The sequence below is a fragment of the Corythoichthys intestinalis genome, chromosome 5, assembly GCF_030265065.1.
Source record: "Corythoichthys intestinalis isolate RoL2023-P3 chromosome 5, ASM3026506v1, whole genome shotgun sequence".
NCBI lineage: Eukaryota > Metazoa > Chordata > Actinopteri > Syngnathiformes > Syngnathidae > Corythoichthys > Corythoichthys intestinalis.
In genome coordinates, this window is record NC_080399.1 from 44,052,521 (window position 1) to 44,078,971 (window position 26,451).

General features: G+C 39.3%; 1 protein-coding gene across 1 annotated transcript in view; it reads left to right on the plus strand.

Annotated features, from left to right (window-relative positions):
• Positions 1 to 26,451, plus strand: part of pot1 (protection of telomeres 1 homolog) — a 62,921-nt gene that overhangs the window by 22,820 nt on the left and 13,650 nt on the right. Inside the window, exons 5-10 of the mRNA XM_057836502.1 lie at positions 2,954 to 3,061; positions 6,584 to 6,658; positions 7,621 to 7,738; positions 10,031 to 10,161; positions 10,235 to 10,528; positions 12,288 to 12,443. Of these exons, the coding sequence (XP_057692485.1) occupies positions 2,954 to 3,061; positions 6,584 to 6,658; positions 7,621 to 7,738; positions 10,031 to 10,161; positions 10,235 to 10,528; positions 12,288 to 12,443 (882 nt within the window). The remainder of the gene's footprint in view (positions 1 to 2,953; positions 3,062 to 6,583; positions 6,659 to 7,620; positions 7,739 to 10,030; positions 10,162 to 10,234; positions 10,529 to 12,287; positions 12,444 to 26,451) is intronic.

Sequence of the window (26,451 nt, forward strand, 5' to 3'; positions counted from 1 at the left end):
GTCGGGACAGCTCTAGATCGGACACTTAGAGACAGTTGCGTGGTTGTTTGAACGATGTGCTAATGCTAGCGAACGCATGCTAACCGTTTGTGTCATTGATGTAAAAGCACCTAATTATCATTTATTTATGTTGATGCGAACCTGTTTGGTATCGAGGACGAAATAGATTCAGCAAATTATACAGACGTCCCGCATCGTCATTTGGGAGTTTAGCTCGCTGTATAGCCAGGACCGAGCCGTTGCGTCCTGGTGAAGGCAGTATATTCGCATTTCGTTGTTCATGCGCTGTTCACTGTACACTCATTCAGCATGTTGTTCTCTATTGTATTTTTATATTCAATTGCCTTTCAAGATGACATATCTGTTCTATGTGTTGGATTCTATCAAGTAAATTTCCCCCAAAAATGCAACTTATACTCCGGTGCGACTTATATATGTTTTTTTTAGGGCTGTCAAAATTATCGTCTTAACGGGCGATTTCAATGATGCCGTTTATGGACATTAAGAGTGAAGAGAATGCCACCGGCCGCTTGGGGGCAGTGCAGGGCCGTTTCATACTAATGTTATTCCTTCTAATAGTGGGAGAATTAGTAGTTGTGAGACGTTTATGCTGTTGCTTTGTGCTCCACACTTATTTCGGTAAGTTTGCTTTCTTTTAGTGGCAATTATGTGTCTCTTGTTGTATTTTGGGTAAGATATGCACAGAGATACAATATATCTGTTATAAAGGCGAGTGGACACAGGCGTTCTTTGGGCTGCGCCGTTTATTGGCATAAGCTTCGGCAACTCCTTCACAACAAACAGAAGTATCATTTAGTGAAAGCACAACAAAAATAATATTGCTATCTCTCAAAAAAAAATAATGTTCACAAAAAGAAAAGCACTTCAGTCTGTAGTAATGAGGCCCTATTCTCACACAGCTAAACAACAATGCAAAGTGAACTGGCATTACTCAGAGTTTGGTCACTCAATTCTTATTATTGTTATTTTTATTCTTATTATTATATTAACTCTACTTTTGATTGAAAATTGTACAAATTTTATTAAAACAAAAATATGAAGAGGGGTTTTAATATAAAATTACTATAACTTGTAACTATGACATTTATCTTTTATGAACTACAAGTCTTACTATCCGTGGATCACTTAAACAGAAAGAATGTTAATAATGCCATTTGTGGATTTATTGTTATAATAAATAAATACAGCACTTATGTACAGTATGTTGTATGAATATATCCGTCTTGTGTCTTATCTTTACATTCCAACAATAATTTACAGAAAAATATGGCATATTTTAGAGATGGTTTGAATTGCGATTAATTATGATTAATTAATTTTTAAGCTGTAATTAACTCGATTAAAAATTTTAATCGTTTGACAGCCCTAGTTTTTTTTCCTCTTCGTTGGGCATTTTACGGCTGGTGCGACTTATACTCAGGTGCGACTTGTATTCCGAAAAATACGGTAATTATTATTTAAACAAAAATAGGCCAGAGCATAAATTTGGGTTTTTATTGATTAGAAAATCTTAAGTACTAATTTTTGGAATTCAAAATTTGTTTGATAAGCTGACTGACGTTGACTTACATACACAGGTAGAGTCAATCACGAGAAAAGGTATTTAAGTTGCCAAATTGCAAATTGTTTTCCTCCCTGCATCATCTTTGAAGAGTGGAAACACGGGAACCTCAAAACAACTTTCAAATGATCTGAAAGAAAAGATTTTTCAACATTATAGTTCAGGACAGGCGTGCCCAAACCAGCCCTCAAGGGCTGCTGTGGGTCCCGGGTTTTGTTCCTAAATCAAGCACAGAGCGTTTAACCAATGAGGTTTCTGATAAAACAAGCAGCACCTGACTACAATCAAGTAAGTATACTTGTAAAACTCCAGATTAGTGCAAAGGTGTCGTCCTGTTTTGTTGGAAAGAAATTCTTCACGCACTGCGGCCCGATGTGGAATAGTTTGGGGACCTGTGGTTTAGGGGAATGATACAAAGAGCTGTTGCCAAAATTTCAGGGATCAACTATGAGGAACATTGTAAGAAAATGTGAAGACCACTGGCACAGTTCAGAGTGGCAGGCCAAGTAAAATATCAGATAAACAGAGGGAAAGGATGAGTTGTACGGGAGCGTAATGTGGAAGAAACCTTTTCTGCACACATCCCACAAACACTTGCTTGAGGTCTGCCAAAGCACATTTGGATAAACCAGCCTCATTTTGGAATTAAAAAAAAAAGAAATTGGGCATAACAAGGGAGTAGTATACATGGTTAATAAAGAATACAGCATTCCAAGACAAACACTTGCTCCCCACAGTAAAATTTTCCTGGACTTGTGCGCCTTCCTAATCTGTCTCCAGCTTTCTCTCCTCCTCCACTCACTGTCTGAATTAGTTTCAATTAAGTTTTTGAAAACCCTTATCTCAACATTAAAATGCAACATTTGCCCTAACATTTTGGTTATTTCTACTCCTCGGAACGTGAGGGCTAAATACCTTCGGAACTGAAGGGCACCTAAGAACGTGAGGCTCACGTTTCGAAATACTTAACTCTACTTTAACATCCCCCACTATATAATAATAATGCACAATAATATCCAATAGTCGCTTGCTTAGAGACAATTATTCCGAAGTACAATGTCATGTTGTGTTATTAAACTGCTGTTAAGTGCCATTAATGGTGGTTGATGTCACAAAGTTATCATCCAGGCATGTTATCGTCTTTTCACTGATTGCTTTGTTTTGTGTACACGCGCCCACGGGCAAACAAGACTTGACTGCGGCAGCTTATCATAAATGTCTTGTTCTGGAGTGATCCTCCAGACCTCTCAGAGTAAAGAATCTGCTACTTGACTCCACTCTCCTGCAGTGAAGAAGGAAGCATTTTTATCTCCCTGTGACCGCTTGCTTTTAATCCACACAATCTTCTCTCCATCTTGTGCTTTACACCAGGATGTGGTGATAGCCTCAGGCTACACGGTGGGCAAATCTCCCACGGCGCGTAAAGACAAACGGCACGTGTGCAACCTGCTGCTGTCGGGAGACCAAGCCCAAATTCATGTGAGGACTATAATTTTGTCATCTTTTCACGTTGCCATTGGTGTTAGAAACACCATCAAACATTGTCAAGAAGGAGATTGAAGATCAGACCACTCACATAGCTGCTACTATTAACGACATACAGTGGTACCTCTACATACGAATTTAATTCGTTCCAGCCAGGACCTGGTTTGTAAGTCGAAATGGTCGTATGTCGAGCAGGATTTTCCCATAAGAATACATTATAATTTGATTAATTTGTTCCACAGCCCAAAACCTAAGCAAAATCCTTAATAAATACTGCAGGTACCATTACTTATTTGACCAAAACACCTTTATCTGTATGTAAGATAAAAAATGAATCATTAAGATGAAAATTTGGCGAAATAATGTATTTTTGTGCTGGAGCGCAATTACCCATTGTTGTTAAGGTATGCAAAATGAAAAATGGGAATCTGAATCTAACAACACACAAAACAATCTACTTCTCGACACTTCGTTATACTGTATTACACTCAAGTTTGGTTCGGAAACCAAACTTGAGTGTAGCACTGAACTCTCTCCCTCTTGCTCTAATCAGTGGCATGCACGGAGCCTCACGTTACACACAAACAAGGACCCAAACGAAACTGCTCATAGCTGCTGGCAAAAATTGATAAATTCGTTGTCAACAATCTGTTGACTTTCCTAAAAAAAAAAAAAAAAAAACGGGAGTTGGAATAATTTTGACTGGGATTGGGAGTTATCAAGGGATTCCTCGGGATGGCGCCCCCTATTGGCTCGCACCCATATGTTGTGCATTACTGCTCAACGTGTAGTTGAGGCACTGTTACTGGGCAAAAGCAGATACAGTGGTACCTTGAAATATGATCGCTTCGACACACGATCTTTTCGACATACGATGTAAAATTTGACTCGCCGTTTTTTCCAAATCCGACAACATGCTCGGAATACGACAATTTATGACAGTGGCACAATTTCTTTGTTTTCCCGCAAGACGGACACACGGTGGATTTTCTTATGAGAGAAATCAACATGGGTTTCAAGAATGTTAGTGCAAGTGGTGGAAAAGGTGATGCTTACAATGGAAAAGAAGATGAAAATGATACAAAAATATGAGCGTGGTGTGCGCATCCGTGAACTGGTCCTCGACGGTCCTCCAATGACCTCCGTTGGCAAGTCTTTATAAGTTAGGGTGACAATTATTGTTGTGGTAACATCGCCAAAGAAATCGCCAGGTTTTTAATAGTTTATTGTAGAACTTGTGCAACACAACACGTCTACTGTCCGCCGGAGTTGACACTAATAACAACAGAACATTAAAAGAGAAAGTAAAATCTCCACTGCACCTATCTCACTGTTACATCAGCCACGCGGTGCGTTCAGGTACAGTACGCAAAACATATCCGCCTCATTAGAATCTCATTTGTTACATTATTACAAGAATTATCATTTTTATTATTCTGTATTATTCCGATTTGTATTTATAATTTATTTGTTTTGCTATGCGTAACTGCCATTTGTAATAGTACCAGCAGTATTTATTAAAGATTTAGTGTAGGTTTTCGGCCTGTGGAACGAATTTGTAGAATTATAAGGTATTCTTATGGGAAAATCCTGCTTAACATACGACCATTTCGACTTACAAACAAGGTCCTGGAACAAATTACCTTTGTACAGTATGTAAAGGCGCCAATGTACTTGATTGAGAACAGACAAAAAAAAAACTGTATTTGAAATGGTGATATATTAGACAGAAATTTAAAAAAAAAGCTATATTTACAAAAAAAAGAAATTTAAAAAAAATATTTGACCCGAGGAAAAATAAAGGCAAAAATATTAGAACGACACGTGATGAAAAATAGGATGAAATAGTCCACAACTATGAGAAAAAAGACATAAATTATATGGAAAATGCACAAATATTAGTAACAATTACAAAAATGGACCATAGTCATCGAGGAAGTTTTCATTTGTGTCAACAAAACGCACCTACTGCTAGGTTCGACTATTTACCATACCAACTACAGTGGTATGAAAAAGTATCTGAACCTTTTGGAATTTCTCACATTTCTGCATAAAATCACCATCAAATGTGACCTGATTTTTGTCAAATTCACATTGACACAGTGTCTGCTTTAACTAAAACCACCCAAACATTTATAGGTTTCCATATTTTAATGAGGATAGTATGCAAACAATGACAGAAGGGGAAAAATACGTAAGTGAACCATCACATTTAGTATTTTGTGCCCCCCCAACCCGGCAGCAATAACTTCAACCAGACGCTTTCTGTAGCTGCTTATCAGTCTGGCACATTGATCTGGAATAATCATGGCCCTTTTGTATGTACAAGACTCCTGAAGTTGATTTACTTCTGTGTTTTAGATGATTGTCTTGTTGCAGCATCCATCCTCTTTTTAGCTTCAACTGTCTGACAGATGGCCCCAGGTTTTCTTGCACAATATCCGGATAAACTTTTGAATTAATTCCATTAATGATTGCAAGTTGTCCAGACCCTGAGGCAGCAAAACAGCTCAAAATCGTGATGTTCCCTACACCATGCTTCACAGTGGGGATGAGGTGTTGATGTTGGTGAGCTTTTCCATTATTTCCTCCACACATGACATTATTTGTTACTCCCAAACAATTAACTTTGGTATCATCAGTCCACAAAATATTTTGCCAAAACTTCTGTGGCGTGCCCAAGTGCCTATTTGCGAACATTTAACGAGCAACAATGTTTTTTATAGTTGTGCACACATAGTTGATGTGTGCACAGAGATATTGGACTGTGCCACTGATTTCTGTAAGTCTATAGCAGACACTCTAGGGTTCTTTGAGTATTCTGCGCTTAACTCTTGGCGTCATCTTTGGTGGACGGCCACTCCTTGGGAGAGAAGCAACAGTGCCAAACTCTCTCCATTTGTAGACAACTTCTCTGACTGTCGATTGATGAACATCCAGACTTTTAGAGATGGTTTTGTATCTTTTTCCAGCTTTATACAAATCAACAAACCTTGATCGCAGGTCTTCAGACAGCTCTTTTGTCCGAGCCATGATGTACATCAGACAGTGCTTTTCATCAAGACAATTCTTATCAGGTGTATGTTTTATAGTGGGCTTGGCAGCTTTAAACCACTCATCAGTGATTGGGCACACACCTGACTTGTGAACGTTTGTTAAAAATTGGTTTCAATTGCTCTTTAAAAGTCGTCTTAGGCAGTGGGTTCACTTACTTTTTTTCCCCCGCTTCTGTCATTGTTTGCATGCTATCCTTATTAAAATATGAAAAACCTATAAATTTTTGGGTGGTTTTAGTTAAAGTAGACAGTTTTTACATCTGTGTGATTTCGACAAAGATCAGATCACATTTGATGGTGATTTTATGCAGCAATGTGAGACATTCCAAAAGGTTCAGATACTTTTTCATACCACTGTGTTTTTTGATTGCCAGCCTCTTGTCATGGTATTACTGTGACATTGAATTCCGAAAAATACCATTGACTTTTTTTTTTTTTTTTTTTTTTTTTTGTGCTTCAGGTTTTTTGGCATTCACCCAGTGACCTTCCATCTTCACGCCAAGCCAAGATGAAAAAAACCTCGGCCCCTCCTACGGTTAGAAGGCCAAACCCTAACCCTTGTAATAGGAAACATGCTTTTTGGCAGTGATTCTTAAAGGTCGACCTCGTGCAACATTGCAGGGACAGTGCCTCTAGTTTGACAAACTGGGGTGGTGTCACAAAGTTGAACTGGAGGAAGTGATCCAACTATAGGTGGATCACACTCCTCAGCCTCCTTGGTAAGAACTCTTACTTGAGAGGAGAGTTCGTTGGGAATTCAAATCTCAGATTCAGGAGGAGTGCGATTTTCTTTTTGTCTGCGGAAGAGTAGACCGGCTCTCGAGGAGGCATGGGAGTTCGCCCAACCAGTATACTTGTGTATTGTGGACTTGAAGATACCTTTTGAAAATAAGAAATTCTGTTCCCCCCCTCCCCCATTATTAAACAAGATTCTTTCCTCTGGGATTCTCATAATAAAGGTATTGTCTTTTCCTTTGACTGTACAGGATAAAATGTCTGAACACCATCTAGTTGGTTGTAAATTGTTTTGTAAATATGGGTCACAAGGGACGTGGGAGTGTCGGCATTAATGTTTTGGCTGCTCCAAACTGAACGATTCTCGTGCAATATGCAGGGTTTGACTTTTATTTCCACAAACTACCGATAGTTCATAAATTGGTTTTACTAACATTGAAAATTTGACGCACCGCTGCACGAAGAAATTTGCTCGTCAACCGGCACTCAAAGTAGATATCCGGGTTTATGTGACAGACCCAGCGAGCAAAAGTTTTATTTACTGTTTTTATTTTTATTTATTTATTTATTTATTTTATTTTCACACGAATTTACTTCATTATCTCAATATTTTGTTGTTCATTTCATTCCCCCATTTTCATAGATTTAAATTTGATTTGTTGCCATAGGCAACTTTGTACAGGAAACGTTGGGCCCCAAGGCCAAAAAGGTAGCAAACTCCTACCTATTGGTGATTGATAAAATGGTATTTTCTCCCCACAGCTTTTAAGTACTCCAAAGTACAAGTACGTCAAGCTCTCCGACCTAAATGCTGGAGCTGTTGTTAACGTGTACGGCGTGGTGGTGTTCTTCAAACAGCCCTACAAGAGTCGCGGCACAGGTCAGTATTGTAGTGGGTGTTGTGTATCGTGTTTTCATTTGAGTGAATCATATTGTCATAATTAATATGAATAGTATCATACCATGTGGTAAATACAGTAGAGTATATCGTAGTTGGATTTGAAAAAGCACATTTGATGCAATGCATATCGTACCTTTTCATCATTGTCAGGAATATTGTATCATAATCAGAGTGACTTATAGTGTAGCTAGGCCTTGGGTAAAAACATCAAATACCTATCTTGCTACACCACAAAAATAGGTCGACTCAATCTCCGCCCCAAGGCTTCACCAGCATCATATTCCAACACCACAATCTTTTTGTAAACATGTAGTCTGTAAAGCGTCTCAGTTGTCTCATTACTGTTTCAGTATATTGGCAGCTCCCAAAGGTGAAAGTTAGTACTACATGTTTAGTACGCTGTAAATGTAAATTAACTGAGGTTAACGTGAATTTTAAAGCATCTCGCACACTTCAATTTTGCTATTGACTGACTGACTGAGTGAGTGAGATTCAAACATTTGTTTCCATGTACCCTGCCTCCTGCCTGTAGTCCTACAGCCATAGGACTCAGTCTTCTGTGACCGTGGAAATGAAAGGAATTGATAAATTAAAAATTACATAGGTAAATAATTTATTTGGGCTAACAATATCCTTTATTGACAGAAGTGAAATTCAGGTATGACAAGTTGAAATAATGATAAATTATTATTTTTAGACAAAAATGTATGTATTGTTGTAATATCGCCTGCGATATTAAAAATCGCCAGCGTCTTCAGGTTTTTATCATTTATTTCAGAATTTGTCCAACACTAGACGCCTACTGTTCGCCGAAGTTGACGGTGTTCCCAACAAAACATTAAACGTGAAAGTAAACTCTCAACCGCACCGCTCCCTCTCTGTCACGTCAGCTATGCGGTGCGTTCAGGTACAGCAAAAATCTTCCGCCACATTAGAACCCGAATTGTTACATTATTTCAGGAATTATTAGTATTATTATATTCCGATTTTTATTTATAATTTATTTCTTTTGCTATGTGTAATTGCCATTTGTAATTGTACCAGCAGTATTTATCAAGGATTTAGTGTAGGTTTTTGGGCTGTGGAACGAATTAATGGAATTATAATGTATTGTTATGGGAAAATCCTGCTAGACATACGACCATTTCGATTTACAAACAAGGTCCTGGAACAAATTAACTTCATACGTAGAGGTACCACTGTATTTCTTGTATTAGAAAAAATAGCTTCATATTCACATGCATCATGACTATATGGTCTACTAGGCCGTGTATACGGATACAGTGATGAAGTTGCCTTTTAAAATCCGAGTGAAGCAGATGTTTGCCTGGATGTAAGTCATCATTCTTTGTGAAATTGCGAGGCGCAGGGAGTGTGTCGTTATGGCAAGATATATTTGCACTCTAATTATGAATGTGTATGTGTTGACAAGCCGCTCGCTCGCTTGGCATTCACAGATTCGGTTCCTCTCTTTCACACACAATAAAAATAACCTTATCTCATACAGCCGAGTGAGTTTTTCACTCGTGGCAGCTACAACCAGTTCGCTCCATTTTTGTTCACATTAGGGCAAATCAAGTTCAGTCTTTGTACACTATTTGATCTCCCTGGAAAATCTTGAGTAATGCATCAATGTGTGTTGACAAAAAGCCACGAAGGAAAGGGGAGGGAAGGGACAATTGTTGGCAATTGTCATTCTCTGACTTTTTTTATACGTCATCCCTGACTATCTTTGTCATATGAATACGATGAGCCATCTCAAAATAGCCTTTTCATGTTGCCCAACACTGGTTTCCCCTCTCGAATCACTTTTTTGACAGTTATTAGGGCAATGTCCCATGCCCGTGAATTTCCTCAACACCATAGTAGCATAAGAGGCGTGCGGGTATTATTTACAGTAATTATGGCATTATGTCGATGTCTGTTATAGCTTCCCGGCCTCCCTTTGAGAAATATCTGAAAAAGCTAATAAGCTGCGTATCCCCCCAAAAATAAGATTCAAGGTTTTTTCAAATTGGTGAAAAGTCATTGGATTCACTGATGGCTTGCCCCAAGAACAGGAAAGACAAAGATCATGTCACTTTGCCTCCACTGATACCCAAACTGCTTGTAATGAAAATTTTATTTACAGTGTATTTTGAAACTTTTATAAACTCCAGTATACGGTCCCTTTCCTATTGTAAACTAAGCTATAACATTTTTGTTTGAAGATGAAAAGCAATTAAAAAAGAAAAAACAAAACAGTAATTCTGTTCTAATTTTTCTCTCCAGATTTTTGCTCCAGTCTAAAGATCACTGATCAATCGGAGCAAAAGATCACCTGCACCATTTTCTGTAGTAAACCGGAATCGCATCCACAAATCTTCCAGATCGGCGACATTGTGCGCTTACACAGAGTCAAGGTTCCACATCATTTTTTGATTAATTGAAAGCCTGTATCTAACTTTTACACTTAATCAACCCTCCTCCCCACAGATTCAACCTTACAAAGATTCCGTAACACTGATGAACAGCTTCGGCTTTTCTGCATTGGCCTTTAGCGGGAAAGTGGACGCTGACACTGAGCCTCGGACCTCCAGCAAAACTTTCCACTTTACAGAAGAGGACCGTCGCACAGTGACAGAGCTGCGCTCCTGGGCAGCAGACCAGAATCTGATGTCCGAGGATCTTAACGTCCGTCTCTCTGGCGCCCAGCCCAAAACGTATTTCAACCTTACCTGCCAGCTGCTTGCCAAAGCACCTGTTCACTCCACCTGCACTCTGCTCAGGGTAAGAACTTTTTAGTGTGTCTCCTCATGATCGACATCCTCACCAAATTTCGTATTTGTTAATGGAACTCGCTTCAGGGACTAAATTTTCATAGAAATTTTCTTGATACTTTTTTGTAGGAATTGCCTTAATGATATTCTAGTATTGCCTGGCTCTGCCAGACTATTCTCCCTGTATTTTTCAAACACTGAGAGTATAGTCTGGGAACCAGCCCATTAACGGCCTCTCGAGCAGGTACAAAATCAATCGACAAATCAGATGCGTTTATTTGCGTGACGTGTTCTTAACGAGCAACGTCACTCTTGCGCGTCGAAAGTCGTCTCCAACACAGATGGTGAAAGGGAGAGCCGAGAATATGTTCCAATCCACGGTAAAATCCGTTTTAAAAATTACCAAAAACACATCGACACGAGTCATTGACAACAGTCTGTCTCGCGCTAGCCATGTTGAATAAACTCCGCTCTCTTCGTATGTTTACTTCCGCGCGCAAGTCCCTCGTCTTTCCTTCGTCATTTTACTAACGTCACGTCTGCCCGTCGCTGATTGGTCCGCTCCGCCCTGGAAATTGTATCCGCGTGAATGGTGGCCAGACTCAAAAGCTGGAACAGCGGTGAGTCTGGTGTACCAGGCAAATGCTAGTAGACGTTTGGACCAAATTTCTTTTGCAAAGTCAAAATGATTTTTGGGCTGAATTTCAATACAGTTCTGAGAGTTCTGAAAATTGATTTCCTCTTTTAAAAGGTTCTTCAATTCTCTTGAATGAACAGGAGATGATGCAAAATTCAGGATCCACCGGGAAATAGAAAGCTTTGCCTTTCGGCTTTTTTGCTCCCTCTCTACCAGACCAATGCACGGTCCGCATGACCGCAGAAGCTTCGCCGATCCATTTGTCGATCTCCTCCATTCTTTCCTTATTTGTGAAACCACACAGGGCTCCGCTTCCTCCCTGCCATTCTTCTGTCTGGAATCTGAGCGTCGTTATGGTCTGAAATAGGGATGTGTGCGATCACGTGATGTAAAATCAGCTGAACGGGCCATTTTTCAGAGGAATGGTTTCAATGAGATCAGTTTTAATTAAAAAAATATCCACGACCCATGGTGGTCCCCCAGACCATCCACGCCCCCATTAGCTGGTCCTCAGGCAAGGAAGGACGGGACGCGCCAATGCCCCCCATGAAGACCTCCAGCCACCACTGCAACCCCCAACCAACGCGGCACACTGCGGGACCCCCACGGCCCACTAAACCCAGGATAGGAAAGGATAACCACCAGAAGGCGGCAATACCCCACCGACTTGTTTTCCATCTTATCAGGCTTGTATCGAACCTATACCGATGCCGACTTGGTATCGACGTGATCGAAATGTGATGTCAATCCGCCCATCACTAACTATCAAGCAAATAAGCAGGTTTCACATACAGTAACTTTTGTAAACAAATAAAAATGGCAATGAAGACTGTCAGCGTTTCCTTTCCCTTCAGCAAACCCACTGTGACGAATCAATGTCTCCAAATTGTTCTGTGAAGAAACACACAAAACTGGCTGGAAATTCTGTTTTCAGGATAGGTGGTACTGTATTACTAGTGATAAAGTGAAGAGAATTTTATTTTGCAGTCCTTGCCTCTAAAATTTTACCATAGTCTGGAGCCCTGCTGTGGGGGCTGAACCTCCAAAAACAGTGATCTGAGTTTTTGATAAATCATAATAATCATGTCATCTGTCATCAAGTGACTGTGATTGTTTTGTTTTTTTCCCGCAGGTGTGGGATGGCACTCGATGTCCCTACGCTCTGCTAAAGGTGACAGTGAATGCCAACATCATTGAGGGAACAACATCCTTCTCAGAGGAGCGTGAGAAGCTCATTGCTAACGTGTTGGTGTTTGACAACCACGTACAGTGCACTAAGAATCTCAAGGTTGGAATTCTCTGACTTCAAACCCCGGTTATAATATAATTATATTTGTGAAAAGGTCTTCATAACATGTCTGTTATTCCTTGCTCAAAATACCTCAAGGATTTCAGGGCTAGACAATAAGGGAAATTAGTCACTGGCGATCTAGTTCATTGGTCGACCCCTGCATTTAGAATTGCAGCATGGCTATGCAAGAGTAGGAAAAAATACAGCTAGAGGGAAAAAAATCCTGAGAATTGCACATTGAGTTTTGCAATACTCTTACCCTATTCATTTCTGAAGGGCAAGATGATTTAAGATATGTGTTTGAAGTTGCAAGTCTGTTTAAGGAAATAATGAAACTAATATTTCATCAGTGTATCATGGTTGCAAACACATTTAAAAGTCATTTTTTCAAAATGTGTTCCTTTTATCAGACTTGATGTTCCCAGACAAAGAGAGCTGGTTGCATTTTAGCGAGGTTAAAACAAGTCATCATAATTCTGCAGGCATGCCAATGAGCGGCATCGGCTAGTAAATAAAGCTCATTGTCGCTAAGCTGCCGCGTGAGACCGATGTATTATTTGTCTGAAAACTGCCAAGTAAGCACACTTTTATCAGATAGTCGCAATCCTCCAGGGTTTTTTCCCCCCTTTTCTATCTGGCGTGGTGCTTGAAAGCCTTTAGAATGAAAGATAACTGCAACTCCACAAGGCTTCAAGATGTCTACATTTTTGCTTTCTATGATGTATGAAATGGATGTACACTTGATACCTTTTGATGCATTTTTGTGGGGCCTTGCCTCAATATGCCCTCCATATATTTTTTTTGCATTGCATATAGTATCCTGGGACAAATATGTGCACGAATGTTAAATTCCCTCACGAGCGCCCTTAAAATTGTTAGAAAACAAACAAACAAAAAAAATCAGCCGCAGACACTTGGTTTCACTGATGGAAACATAATAGGATACACAAAATATTATAATATATAATAATAATAATGATAATAATAATATAAGACACTTGCCCAAAAATGGACAGAATGTCAGCCATAATGGTTTAAGACAAAGATTCTGAGCAAATGCCCTCAGTGGTATCCAAAATCGGTACACATCACCATTTTACTGTTAACATTAAAGCAGAGGAATCTGCCCGTCATAATGCGATTAAGGATTTGTGTGATTCCACTTGTTCACATTAGAAGGCACAATAGCGCCCCCCAACTCATGCGGTGACTATAAATAGCTGGGCGCGTCGCAGGTGGGGCCAGCTATATTTTTGTCATCAGCAAAAGCACTTTGTGGTGAGGCCTGTGAGACTGACCAGCTCGCGTCGTGTGTGTGTGTGTTAGGCAGACAATAAAAGTCGAAACCATCCACGTTTCCTGGAAATATTTTAAAACACAACGCAGAGTCCTGGAGTTCGAAGCTCTAAACCGCAGCAGACAAAGAAAAAGGGGTTACACGATGCACAAAAGTCAAGAACTCATGCCTTAAAAATTGAAATAAGCCACTTTCCGTTGGAACCAAACATTTTAAGCCTGTTGCAAAAAATTAGCTTCCAACATCAGCTTCATGGAACGATACCATTTTGGGTTGACATGTCTACCTTTACAGGAGCCACAAAATGAATTAAGGTTTCTTGCCTGAAATAGTGCAGGCAAACTACCATTCTGGTGTAAGACATTTTGGTGAATTCTAAGACGTGTATGAGTTACTGGCAGCTTTAGACAAACTATCATTACTTTGTTGCTTCTTCATAATTCGATAATTGGGAGGCATGTTTGCTTGCTTTGCAAATTACTGAGGTTTTAATCAGAGGTGGGTAGTAACCTGTTGCATTTACTCCATTACATTTACTTGAGTAACTTTTTGAAAAAAATGTACTTCTTAGAGTAGTTTTACTAAGCCATACATTTTTACTTTTACATAAGTAGGTCTGTGAAGAAATGCTAATCTTACTCTGCTACGTTGGGCTACACAAGTCACTACATTTTTCCTTTTTATTCTACATATTAAATTTTATTTTATTTTTTTTGCCAGAGAACAGTGGCTCTACTAGTTTCACCAATGAGATGTCGCAACAATAACCACATGACTCCAATATAACACTTAGACTCAATCGTGCCGTCCTGTTCAATCGAGTGTCGTCTTTAAAGGAACATAAAAAAATAATCATTTGACTTCCGTCAACATGACTCGAAAGCGCAGATTTTAACCCCCCTCCCTATTTTTATTTGGCACCGACTGACCATGGAAAACCAGAGATATCATCCTTTTAGTTTCATAATAAGGAAAGATATTTTCTTCACTAGAGGGCACTCATGCTCCTTGGACGAATGATGCTTCATCTCTGTATTTGTTTTCTCTTGCCAGAATTCAATGATTTTTTGAAAAATTTCTTTGGCAATAAAACACTTTTAGGATCTCAGTCTATATACATTGATTTGATTTGATTCTTCAAAGTATAATAAAAACAGTTCATATACTAAATAACTTTGTGCTGAACAAAAAAATACCATTGTTTAAAAAAAAAAAAAAAAAAAAAAATCAAACACCGCAAGCAGTTACTCACAATGTTACTAATTACTTGAGTACTTTTTTCACGACATACTTTTTTTTACTTGTACCTGAGTACATTTTTTGATGACTACTTTTACTCGACTAATATTATTTTGAGTAACACTACTCTTACTTGAGTAAAATGTTTGGCTACGGTACCCACCTCTGGTTTTGCACTTACACACACGCACATACAGCATGTGTGAGTTATAATAGGTGTGGTGGAACATCTACGTATCTTTATTCAGCTCTCTCAGCCATAAATGACTTAGATGGCGTTGCAAAGTCACATTGAATTACAACATACTCAGAAACACAAACAGGTCTATTTCGCTCCAACTGCTGTATTAAACAGCTCATACCTGGGCTTATGTTTACAATTGATTTTGACCCCGGTTCAATCAATACTTTGTGACTTTTTCTCCATCACTCATTTTTATTTTTTTCAATTTGCTGAAGTTGAAAGTGCAAATTAGGAAATGCATGTCATGCTCATTACATTTTACAACAGCTCAACAGCCTTTGATTCGAATCTTCTTAAATGAGCCGCACAGATTTGTCACAGTAATACATGTGTTGTAATTTATTTATTCACCCTCTCCAGAATCTCAAATAGTCATGTGTGTGTTTTTCATGGGGGTGGAAATTAACAGGTGCTTTTTAAAACCAGATTGGTCATTCAGTCTTAAAAATATTGGACAGATTAATCAATTATTAAAATAATTGTTAGTTACAGCCCATTCTCTAGTATTGTTTTCCCCCAGTCTTGTAACCAACATAATATCAATCACTGTCAAATGGGTATTGATTTGAAGTTTTGAACAACACTGCATCACACTGAAAGATGATCTTAAGAATGGGAGTCTTTCTCTCGTGCCGGCTGCCGTTGGCCCTGCGGCTCTCACTCATTATCTCCTATTTAGCACTCATGCTTGATTAGAGCCTACTCTACATCTCTGCGTTTCTGTGTCATTGAATGCTGTTGGGCTCATGTTGTTTTTCAAGTATTTCCGTTAAGCTAATGCGGCACTCTGTTTCCCATGTAGCAAGTGCAGCTATGAGCTGAATGAGATTTTATGTAAGCCCCCTGGTGCAATTCTCATCTGAAAAAAAAAACTGCCAACAGTAGTGAAGTGACACCAAATGCTGCTGCCTTTGTTTAGGTTAAAGGCATCATGAAACCACTTTTATATTGCCAAATGCATCACATTTGATACACCTAAAATTTCATGATTTTGAGACTAATTTAGAATTTTGACATTTCTTTTGAGGATGCAAGTCAACACATGCATCTGCAGGTTCCATTAGAAAGAAAAAAAAAAACAGGATTTAGCAAGAGTTATCGATATCAGAGCGCTTATTACACATATTCATTTGGACTTTTCTTTTTACAAATTTGAAAAAAAGGTTTCACTAGGACCTTATTTTTCAAATTTTGGGATTCTCTGATAATTGCTTCATGTTGCGGGTATTTAAGGGTTAAGAGAGGAAATATTTAGATGTATACAAAATGTGTGGCTCAATGGTTGTGCCCAAAAAAAGAGTTGTGACAACAACAAAAAAACAATTCGAGCGCATCGATGGCAAGCACCTTAATACAAAATCTGCCAGTAATATAGAAATGCATTGATTTTCGAGCAGCACACTTGCTATCGTGATGCTAGGAATTGGTTACCTATTCTAGGTGTTACATAGGCATGTGCCGGTATGGGATTCTGACCGTATGATAACCTTAAGCCAAAATATCACTGTATCACGGTTAGGAGTGGGAACCTCAGGGCACCTCACGATACGATATGATTCGCGATACAAGGCTCACGATAACGATTATCTCACGATATCACGATACAGCGATTATTGATATATTGGTCAGAAATTGGATACATGATATTGTACGATACAATTGTTGAAACGGGCAAAAAAAAAGATATTTCAAAATAGGAAAAAAATACTGTTTAAGTCATTTGTTAAACAGTGACACCTTTTCTGTACAACATTGCTGTAAAATATAAATCTACTGTAAATTGTGCACCTGCACATATAGAGGAAACAAACCACAACCACTGGTATCTCTTGGAGAGATCATGATGAATGGCACCCTTAATTTCTTTCTAAAGGTTTAAATCTTAAAAAAAAAAAAAAAAAAAAAAAAATACAGTGCTGTAGGTGTCAGTCAGCGGTTGAGCTTGGAGTGGGGCAATGATAAAATTGGTGGGTCTTTTCTTTGTATATGACCTTTGTTGCCAAAAGCGTTGGTTTGAGCACTTCCACTATCTGCTTCAGCATTTGAGATGTCAGACTTGGTCAGTCACAGTCTTCCTCACTTTAAAAACAACAAAATAAAACAAAAAATATTAGCTACTTAATAGCTTTTGAGTTGAAATCCTGATTTTTTTTGTGTTGGAAGTATTGAGTGAATTAAAAAAAAATATGAATGGAATATATAGAAATTAAAAATGCAATAATTACCCATTTTTAATATGTAGGCTACATTAACTATCATGCACATACCTTTATGTATATTGGAAGCTATTCAGACATTTTATAGCTTATTGTATCAAAATGGCAGTAATAACAGTTTGTGTCGTAAACTAGATGCAAAGTGGTTCTCAAATAATATCAAATAAATCAGTAAATTCATATGGGCTTGTTCGATATTCATTTTCATCCAGTTTAGGGTCCTGGTTTATTTTATATCATTCAACACCAAATGTCATCAAAACAATACATGTAAATTAAAAATCAATTACATTGCAAAACTTTATTACCTCAAGCGATGAAAGCGAAGCATTGAAGAAATCCGGTGTGCACTTCGTCACCAGCTGCCAGTGAACCTTATTCTTGTTAGACAATTCTTGCATACAGCAAAGTCCTTGTTCACCTTACTTCCTTTCGTTCTCACGAAGCTTTTTTTATTTTTTCAACCCACTTGGCGCTTCCTCTCTTCTCTAGACGACTTGTGCGCACTTTACCTTCACCGCCACTCCCGAGCCCCCCTAGTGGACCGCCAAGGAATTGTTCAACAAACATTGAGCAGTTTACAGCATCCATACTCCATTGTATGGCCAATATGTTAAATAAAGGTATCGATACTTGGCGGGAGCATATCGATAACCGATCAGGTTGCAAAATATCGCAATATATCGCTGTATCGAGATATTGTCACACTCTTAATCACGGTATTGCAATTACAGGTTAGGTGAGCCTAAACCCACAGCCGCAGCGCAACATTATTACCATCAGAACAAAAATAATTGAATTATTTTCCATCAAAAGCGGATGTGTATGACTCGTATCATGTTTACATTATACGCACACTCTTTCTCAACACAGATAGTTGCCTGAGAGAGGAAAAAAAACATGTTTTACCACCGCCAGACACACTATACAGGCTGGAGTTAACTCTCGTAGCTGGTGGGAAACGTTCATGACAGTGTGTTTACTAACCTTTAATTTTGTTTAAAAGCAAAATCCCCTTGGAGGTATTGCCTCCTGGGCAGCCACCCTTCGCAAACATGTTTTACATGTCGGTTGGCCCTCCTTCTAAGCCGTGTCTGTAACTTTTCTGTAGCTGAAGTATTCCCATACCAGCGCTTTCATTTTCTTCGATGGGAGAAAAAGTTCAGGAGTTTCACCTCCTCCAGCCATCGTGTAGCACAGCTGACTCACTGACAATGAGCAACAAACGGTGTAGGAGGTTTGAGCCTTGCAGCTGCAAGTGAGGGATTTCTCCTTACATTTTTGGGACATAACAAATAGTTAGTACCGTAAGGACGATATGACAGAAAATTTTTGCGGTTTTGAAACCTTTACGTTTTCGTATAACGGTATATACCTTGAAACCGGTTATCGGCACATGCCTAGTGTCACATTGTTTTATTTTTTTAAAACATTGTCTATGCTTAGTACTAATGGCATACACTTTCATTATTTTTTTAATTAAATTTCCAGCAAAAGGGATGTTAGCAAGCACTCTCAGATGAATGACCTGTGAATTGGAGAAATATAAAGGATTACCATTACATTATCTTATTCTGTTTATTGTTTGATGTGGAGTACATGTTTACCACTCCAGTTTGCTCTCGCAACACAGGTGGCAGATGATTTTTTTTTTTTTTTTTTTGCTTGATGCACACAATCTGTAAACTACAGAAAATTACAGTTGAAATTATCACAAATATTTTTCATACTGTGTTGCTGTGTCAGACATTACATATTTTCCTTCAGGTTATACTGTATAAAACAAAAGTTATACATTTTCTACTCATTGGTTACAGCGATCGTTTGACTATTGCAATGAGTTATGCAAGTGTGACGTTGCTTGAGCATTCTACATACGCCACATCACATATTTGTTTTTCATAACTATTGTACAGAGTGTATGAGCTGATGTTTAGTGGTACAATAAATCAAATGCGATAAACTTAGACCAGAGTGATTATGCATGTAGAGCTGACCGCTTTGACAGCCTGTTGTGTTTGGAGCATGTGGATAAAATATTTTTGCTTCTCCAACTTGATCAAAGAGCCAAATATCCTTCTGATGAATCATATTCAGGCTCACTGAATCATCGTCCCCACTATCTTTTCAAGTTGAGTCCTACTTTTGCTTCTTCTTGAAACCCACCATCGTCATCTTCGCCAGATGACCGATTTTCGTTCTTTGTGTTGATGAAAACTTTACTGAATTGTAAGTTCTGATATATTTTCATTTTCTTTTTTCGTTTTACTGTTATCCAAACTCCATTCACAGCTTTTTCATCGCTCTCTCACCTTCGCTCAGCGGCTTCCTCTTTCTGATTTTTTTGTATCCCACTGATCCTGTCAATCTAATCTGAACTACGGCCACCTACTGACGGGAGAAAATACTGTCCCTGTGTTTGAAAATCCTTGTGGAGCAGTGGGTGACCTTGATAAACGCATCCGCGGCAAAAAGTGCAAATGGCAAATTTTTTGTTCAATAGCTGTGAACTTTACTATTGGAAAAGACTAATTGACCCGTTAATGGCAGAGAAGTAGTTATTGATTTCACCTATAGTAGATCGCCAACCATTTCCCGCTAGAGGGTGTGGGTTCAATTTCCCACCCTGGTGACCTTGTCAAAGTATCCTGAACCCTACGTTGCTCCTGATACTGTATCATCAATATCTAAATGGGGATATATTATCAAAGTGCTGTGAGTGCTTTGAAGGTGGAATGGTGCTATATAAGTGTAACTCTATTTACCAACTTCATTTACCATACTGGTCGGTCCAGAATTGGTGTTGGCAATCGTAAGTTAACATTTTGTCACAGTTAAATATAAAAATGGTTTGTTTGCCTCAGGCAAGGCATTTTCCATCCAGCTCATCCCACGATTATCAAACGCTTCCCCGGGGTGCTAATCTGCTCATAAGTAAGCGTGGTCCCCACTGAACCTTCTTATTGGCCTTAAATCTCAGAACCAGTTTTGGTAAAGCACTTAACACGCTGCCCCGTTCTAAGGTTGCCATGGAGATGCTCCGGTGACACTGCAACCCCCCTCAACACACACACACATACACCCCTTTAAAAGAAAATTTTCTTAATCCCCTTACAGACGGCAAGGAGAAAACGCCCAAAAAAAAGTAGGACACACATAGAACATTTTATTAGCTCATAAGACTATAACACTACACCCAAAAAATTATAAAAGGTAGTTTAAATTTCTGTTAGCGGCCATTTTTGAATGCAGATTTGTTTTAGCCAATCAAATGCAAGTATTTCAGATAGTCTACAATCCCTCGTTTGTCACACACAAACTTTACTAAGCTATTGCAATGTTGTTTCCGTTCCAGTCCTTACGTAATAGTTGTATTTCCACAAAAACAATATATGAAAAGTAGAAACATATGTATTTTGTCCTCATTTTTGTGTAGGTTAGTCTATCTTGCCACACTTTCATTTGGTGTGGTTATCTGCTGCTCCCAGTTTGTTGCGTTGCTGTTGTCCTATAGTCGTGTAGTCTAAATCGTTTCAAACACTGATTTTACTCTAACAAACGACATAAAGAAGGCAGAGGTCAGTGTCAGTATGCCCAAGTGTTCCGCTTTTGGCGTACTAAGAGGTCGTGCTGAAAAATGAAATCCTCATCTCCATAAAGCTTTTCAGTAGATGGAAGCATGAAGTGCTCCAAAATCTCCTGATAGCTAGCTGCATTGACCCTGCCCTTGATAAAACACTGTAGACCAACACCAGCAGCTGACATGGCACCCCAGACCATCACTGACTGTGGGTACTTGACACTGGACTTCAGGCATTTTGGCATTTCCTTCTCCCCAGTATTCCTCCAAACTCTGGCACCTTGATTTCCGAATGACATGCAAAATTTGCTTTCATCTGAAAAAAGTACTTTGGACCACTGAGCAACACTCCAGTGCTGCTCCTCTGTCGCCCAGGTCAGGTGCTTCTGCCGCTGTTTCACACACGCCTGTGCACGGTGGCTCTGGATGTTTCTACTCCAGACTCAGTCCACTATTTCTACGCGTCCCCCACGGTCTGGAATCGGCCCATCTCCATAATCTTTCTCAAGGTGCGGTCACCTCTTCTGGTTGTGAAGTGTTTCCTGCCACACTTTTTCCTTCCCACAGACTTCCCACTGAGGTGCCTTGATACAGCACTCTGGGAACAGCCTATTCGCTCTGAAATTTCTTTCTGTGTCTTAGCCTCTTGCTTGGGGAGGCTAATGATGACCTTCTGGAAAGCAGTCAGGTCGGCAGTCTTGGCCATGATTGTGGTTTTGACTAATGAACCGGGCTGGGAGTTTTTAAAAGCCTCAGGAATCTTTCGCATTGGTTTTTAGTTAATTCGTTGATTCAGATGATTAGATTAGTAGCTTCTTTAGAGTACCTTTTCATGATATGCTAATTTTTTGAGATGGGGATTTTTGGTTTTTCTTTACTTTTTTGCCAAAATCATCAATATTAAAACAATAAAAGGCTTGAATTACTTCAGATGTGTTTAATGTCTAATGTTTATCAGTAAATTACAGAAAATTTTGAACTTTATGACAATATGCGACGTGTACATGTGTTCTAGTCTACCATCGTTTATATGCTCTATGCTAACAGAGCCTACTAACATTGTGCACAAAAATCAGAATATTTGTCATTGACATGTAACAGTTTATAATATAGGCTTCTAAGTATGATAAATGATTCGCGCGCACCTTGATTTCTTGGTCGCGTAAGCTGATTCTTCTCCCAATGAAGACGCTAAATTCAATGGTCTGCTCGGCTCTAACTGTTTAGCTGGAGCCTGTGGTCACTCTGGCATCCAATTTATAATTTGAGGAAAGATATTATACAAACTAACGAACCTCATCCGCCATTTTAATTTGCCTTGTGGCCCAAAACTGATAGGTACGTGGCGTTTTTAAAGTATTTGAAATGGAGCGCTGCCGTCAACATGACTCGAAAGCGTGGATTTAAACCTCTTTCTTAGCTTTTATCTGGCAAAGATTGACCACAGAATATGATCCTTTCAATGTCATAATAGGAAATGTTTTCTCCACTAGAGGCCACTTATGCTCTTTGGACGAATGCTGCTCCATTTTTGTAGGTTTTTTTCCTCTTGTCAGAATTCAATGACTTTTTTTTGTTGGTTATAATTCTTTAGCTTAATGTGGTTATGTACAGTTTATAGTACAGTATAATAATAACAGTTCATATAGATAAGTTTGTGCTGAGATTTTTTGGTTGTTGTTTATGAAAAAAAACATAAGCAGTTACTCACAGTTGCCACGTTTACATGGAGCCAAATATTCCAATTACAATCGGAATATTTGTTCAAACCGAATAAATGTGTTCCATATAAACACCTCATTCGGAATGAACAGGCCCAAACCGAATGGAATTTCATTCCGATTCACAGGGGTGGAATATTCCTTTTCCCAAACCGATTAGAAGTAAAATTATATCATGTAAACAGGGAAGCAGAATGGTGTCTGGTTGCGTTCTTTCTGCGCATGCTCCGTACTGATGTGGTGACGTCACTTGGTGACGTAAGTAACGTCACTTGCAACATGGCTTCCAAGCACACGCACAGCGCACCCACACAACTTTTTAAATGAACGGCGTATCATTCTGAAGGTTTGTTTCCACTCGAAAAGTTAAAACAGCAGCTGATCTGACGATCGATCTCCATGATTTGCAACGTGACGCTTTGTTTTGATTAATCTGCGCATGTCAGACGGCAGTTGTCAAACATCCTTTCGGAATAAAGGCAGACACATGTAAACGCTGGATCGGAATAGATGAAGTGACATGTAAACAGCTGATGTGAAATTTCCATTCGGAATGATTTGAATCGGTATAAATAAAAGTCAGCATGTAAACGTGGCTACTGTTACTTATTACTTGAGTAGTTTTTTCATCGAATACTTTTTTACTAGTACTTGAGTACATTTTTGGGATGACCACTTTTACTTGATTAAAATGTTTGGCTACTCTACCCAACTCTGTATTTTTCTGTATATTTTATTAAATTGCCTGCTGAAATAAGACAGGGTTAGGGTTACTATACTTGTAAAACACACGTTACGAACAATATTCTTCCAAATGTGACAGCAACACAGAAAATGTGGGAAAACTTTATTTATTTATGCATGTATTTATTCTCATCTCCATTGTACACTCAAAGGCCGGGCAACCTAGTTTTTAATGAGAGTTCTGACACTGTATTTCCTGAGCCAGTGATTGGATGTCTGGTGTGACTGGTAACAGTCAAACGAAAGTCACTGTTACATCCAGGATGTTGCGTGCCTTTGTTGTGATGGTCACCAGTTCGCTGAAAGCAGTCTCTGACAGGTGTGTTGTGGCAAATGGCAAGATGAATGTAGTTACAAACAAAACTTTGCTCCGTCCATTTCTACTTTAAACGTTAGCATTGTTTCACGCATTTGTTCCCCTTTGTCTACCGTCATATCTTTCAACAATTGTGAGATCGTTTAATATCACCAGCAACGTGTTCGTTTCGGATACTGAGCAGTTCATTCTTGCTACTAGCAGTGGGCTACTAGCGTCTAGCTTCCTGAAGTAACAGGCACATGACATCACAGAGGTGCGTGGTAAAGAAGGTTTGTTCCGTTATTTTGATGCGAGCAGATTGGATTACAAATCGACTCAAACCACCCCTCTCGTTATGAATAAAATCTTGATCACAATGGGTTTGATCGGAACAGAATATTCTCTGAAGCATTTTTATTTGGATTAGGCTTTTAATCTCAATAAATGTGTCCATGTAGTAAAATTAAAACCCTTAAAATCAAGAGTGCTTCGCGACCCCCCGCTTGGGAATCACTGTCTCATTTTTAGTAAAGTACAGTGGGCAGAACAAGTATTTGATACACTGCCGATTTTGCTGGTTTTCCCACTTGCAAAGCATGTAGAGGTCTGTAATTTGTATTTTCTTCAACTGTGAGGGACGGAATCTAATACAAAAAAAACAGAAAGTCACGTTGTATGATTTTTAAATAATAAATTTGCATTTAATTGCATGAAATAAGTATTTGATACATCACAAAAATCGAACTTAATATTTGGTACAGAAACCTTTGTTTGCTATTACAGATACCAAACGTTTCCTATAGTCCTTGACAAGGTTTGCACACACTGCAGCAGGGATTTTGGCCCACTCCTCCATGCAGATCTTCTCCAGAGCCTTCAGGTTTCGGGGCTGTCAGGACTTTCAGCTCCCTCCATAGATTTTCTATCAGGTTCAGATCTGGTGACTGGCTAGGCCACTCCAGGACCTTAAGATGCTTCTTACGGAGCCACTCTTTAGTTGCCTAGGCTGTGTGATTTGGGTTGTTGTCATGCTGGAAGACCCAGCCACGACCCATCTTCAGGGCTCTCACTGAAGGAAGGAGGTTGTCAGCCAAGATCTGGCGATACATAGCCCCATCCATCCTCCCCTCAATACGGTGCAGTCGTTCTGTACCCTTGGCAGAGAAGCAGCCCCAAAAAATGATGTTTCCGCCTCCATGTTTCACGGTTGGGATGGTGTTCTTGGGGTTGTACTCATCCTTCTTTTTCCTCCAAACACGACGAGCCGAGTTTAGACCAAAAAGTTCAATTTTGGTCTCATCCGACCACATGACCTTCTCCCATTGCTCCTCTGGATCATCCAGATGGTCAGTGGCAAACTTCAGACGTGTCTGGACATGCACTGGCTTCAGCAGCGGGACCTTGCGTGCGCTGTAGGATTTTAATCCATGACGGCGTAATGTGTTTCTGATGGTTTTCTTCGAGACTGTGGTTCCAGCTCTCTTCAGGTCATTGACCAGGTCCTGCTGTGTAGTTCTGGGCTGATCCCTCACCTTCCTCATGATCAGTGATGCCCCATGAGGTGAGATCTTGCATGGAGCCCAAGAAGGAGGCAGATTGACCGTCAACTTGAACTTCTTCCATTTTCTAATAATCGCTCCAACAGTTGTTACCTTCTCACCAAGCTGCTTGCTTATTTTCCTGTAGCCCATCCCAGCCTTGTGCAGGTCTATTATTTTATCCCTGATGTCCTTACACAGCTCTTTGGTCTTGGCCATTGTGGAGAGGTTGGAGTTTGTTTGTTTGAGCATGTGAACAGGTGTCTTTTATACAGGTAACAAGTTCAAACAGGTGCAGTTACTTCCGGTAATGAGTGGAGAACAGGAGGGGTTCTTGAAAAAGAACTAAGAGCCGAAATATTTACTAGTTGGTAATGTATCAAATACTTATTTCATGCTGCCAAATACAAATTTATTATTTAAAAATTATACAATGTGATTTTCTGGATTTTTGTATTAGATTCTGTCCCTCACAGTTGAAGAGAACTTATGATGCAAATTACAGACCTCTACAAGGCTTGCAAGTAGGAAAACCAGCAAAATCGGCAGTGTATCAAATACTTGTTCTCCCCACTGTAACAAACCTTAAGCTCTTTTTTTTGGAAACCTGGTATCAGTGGTTTGTCATTTTAGTTAAGTGCAACAATAATCATTTTTCCCTCTTCGTAGGAATGTATTTTTTTAAAGTAATTGTAATATTTTTTTTATTATTATTTTGAGAGCATTTTCCTGGATGCGCTTTTCTTTCCTTGACAGGTGTTGTCTTACATTTCCTAAGCACTGTAAATACACGCAACTCCGCGCCTGCATTCTGGAAACTGACAATCGAATACATTCGGTCTTTGTCTTACTCCTGCATTCAGTTCCTGTGTGTGCATGTGCATTTTCTGGTGCTTTTCTCTCTTCACTCAGCTGCTTAAACAGTTGAGCTCTCCAGAGATGCACTGCGAAAGCACATTAAAAATGGATTTGCAAAGTAAAATAGTGTGTTTACATCCCAACTGTTTGTGCCGGGATACTAATAAAATAATTCCGGTACCAAATGCACTTCCCTCCATTGCTTTCTAGGTTCTGAACTTCCACTTTTTACGGGAGTTACCGCATCAGCAGCAGCGGTGTTCAGGCTTT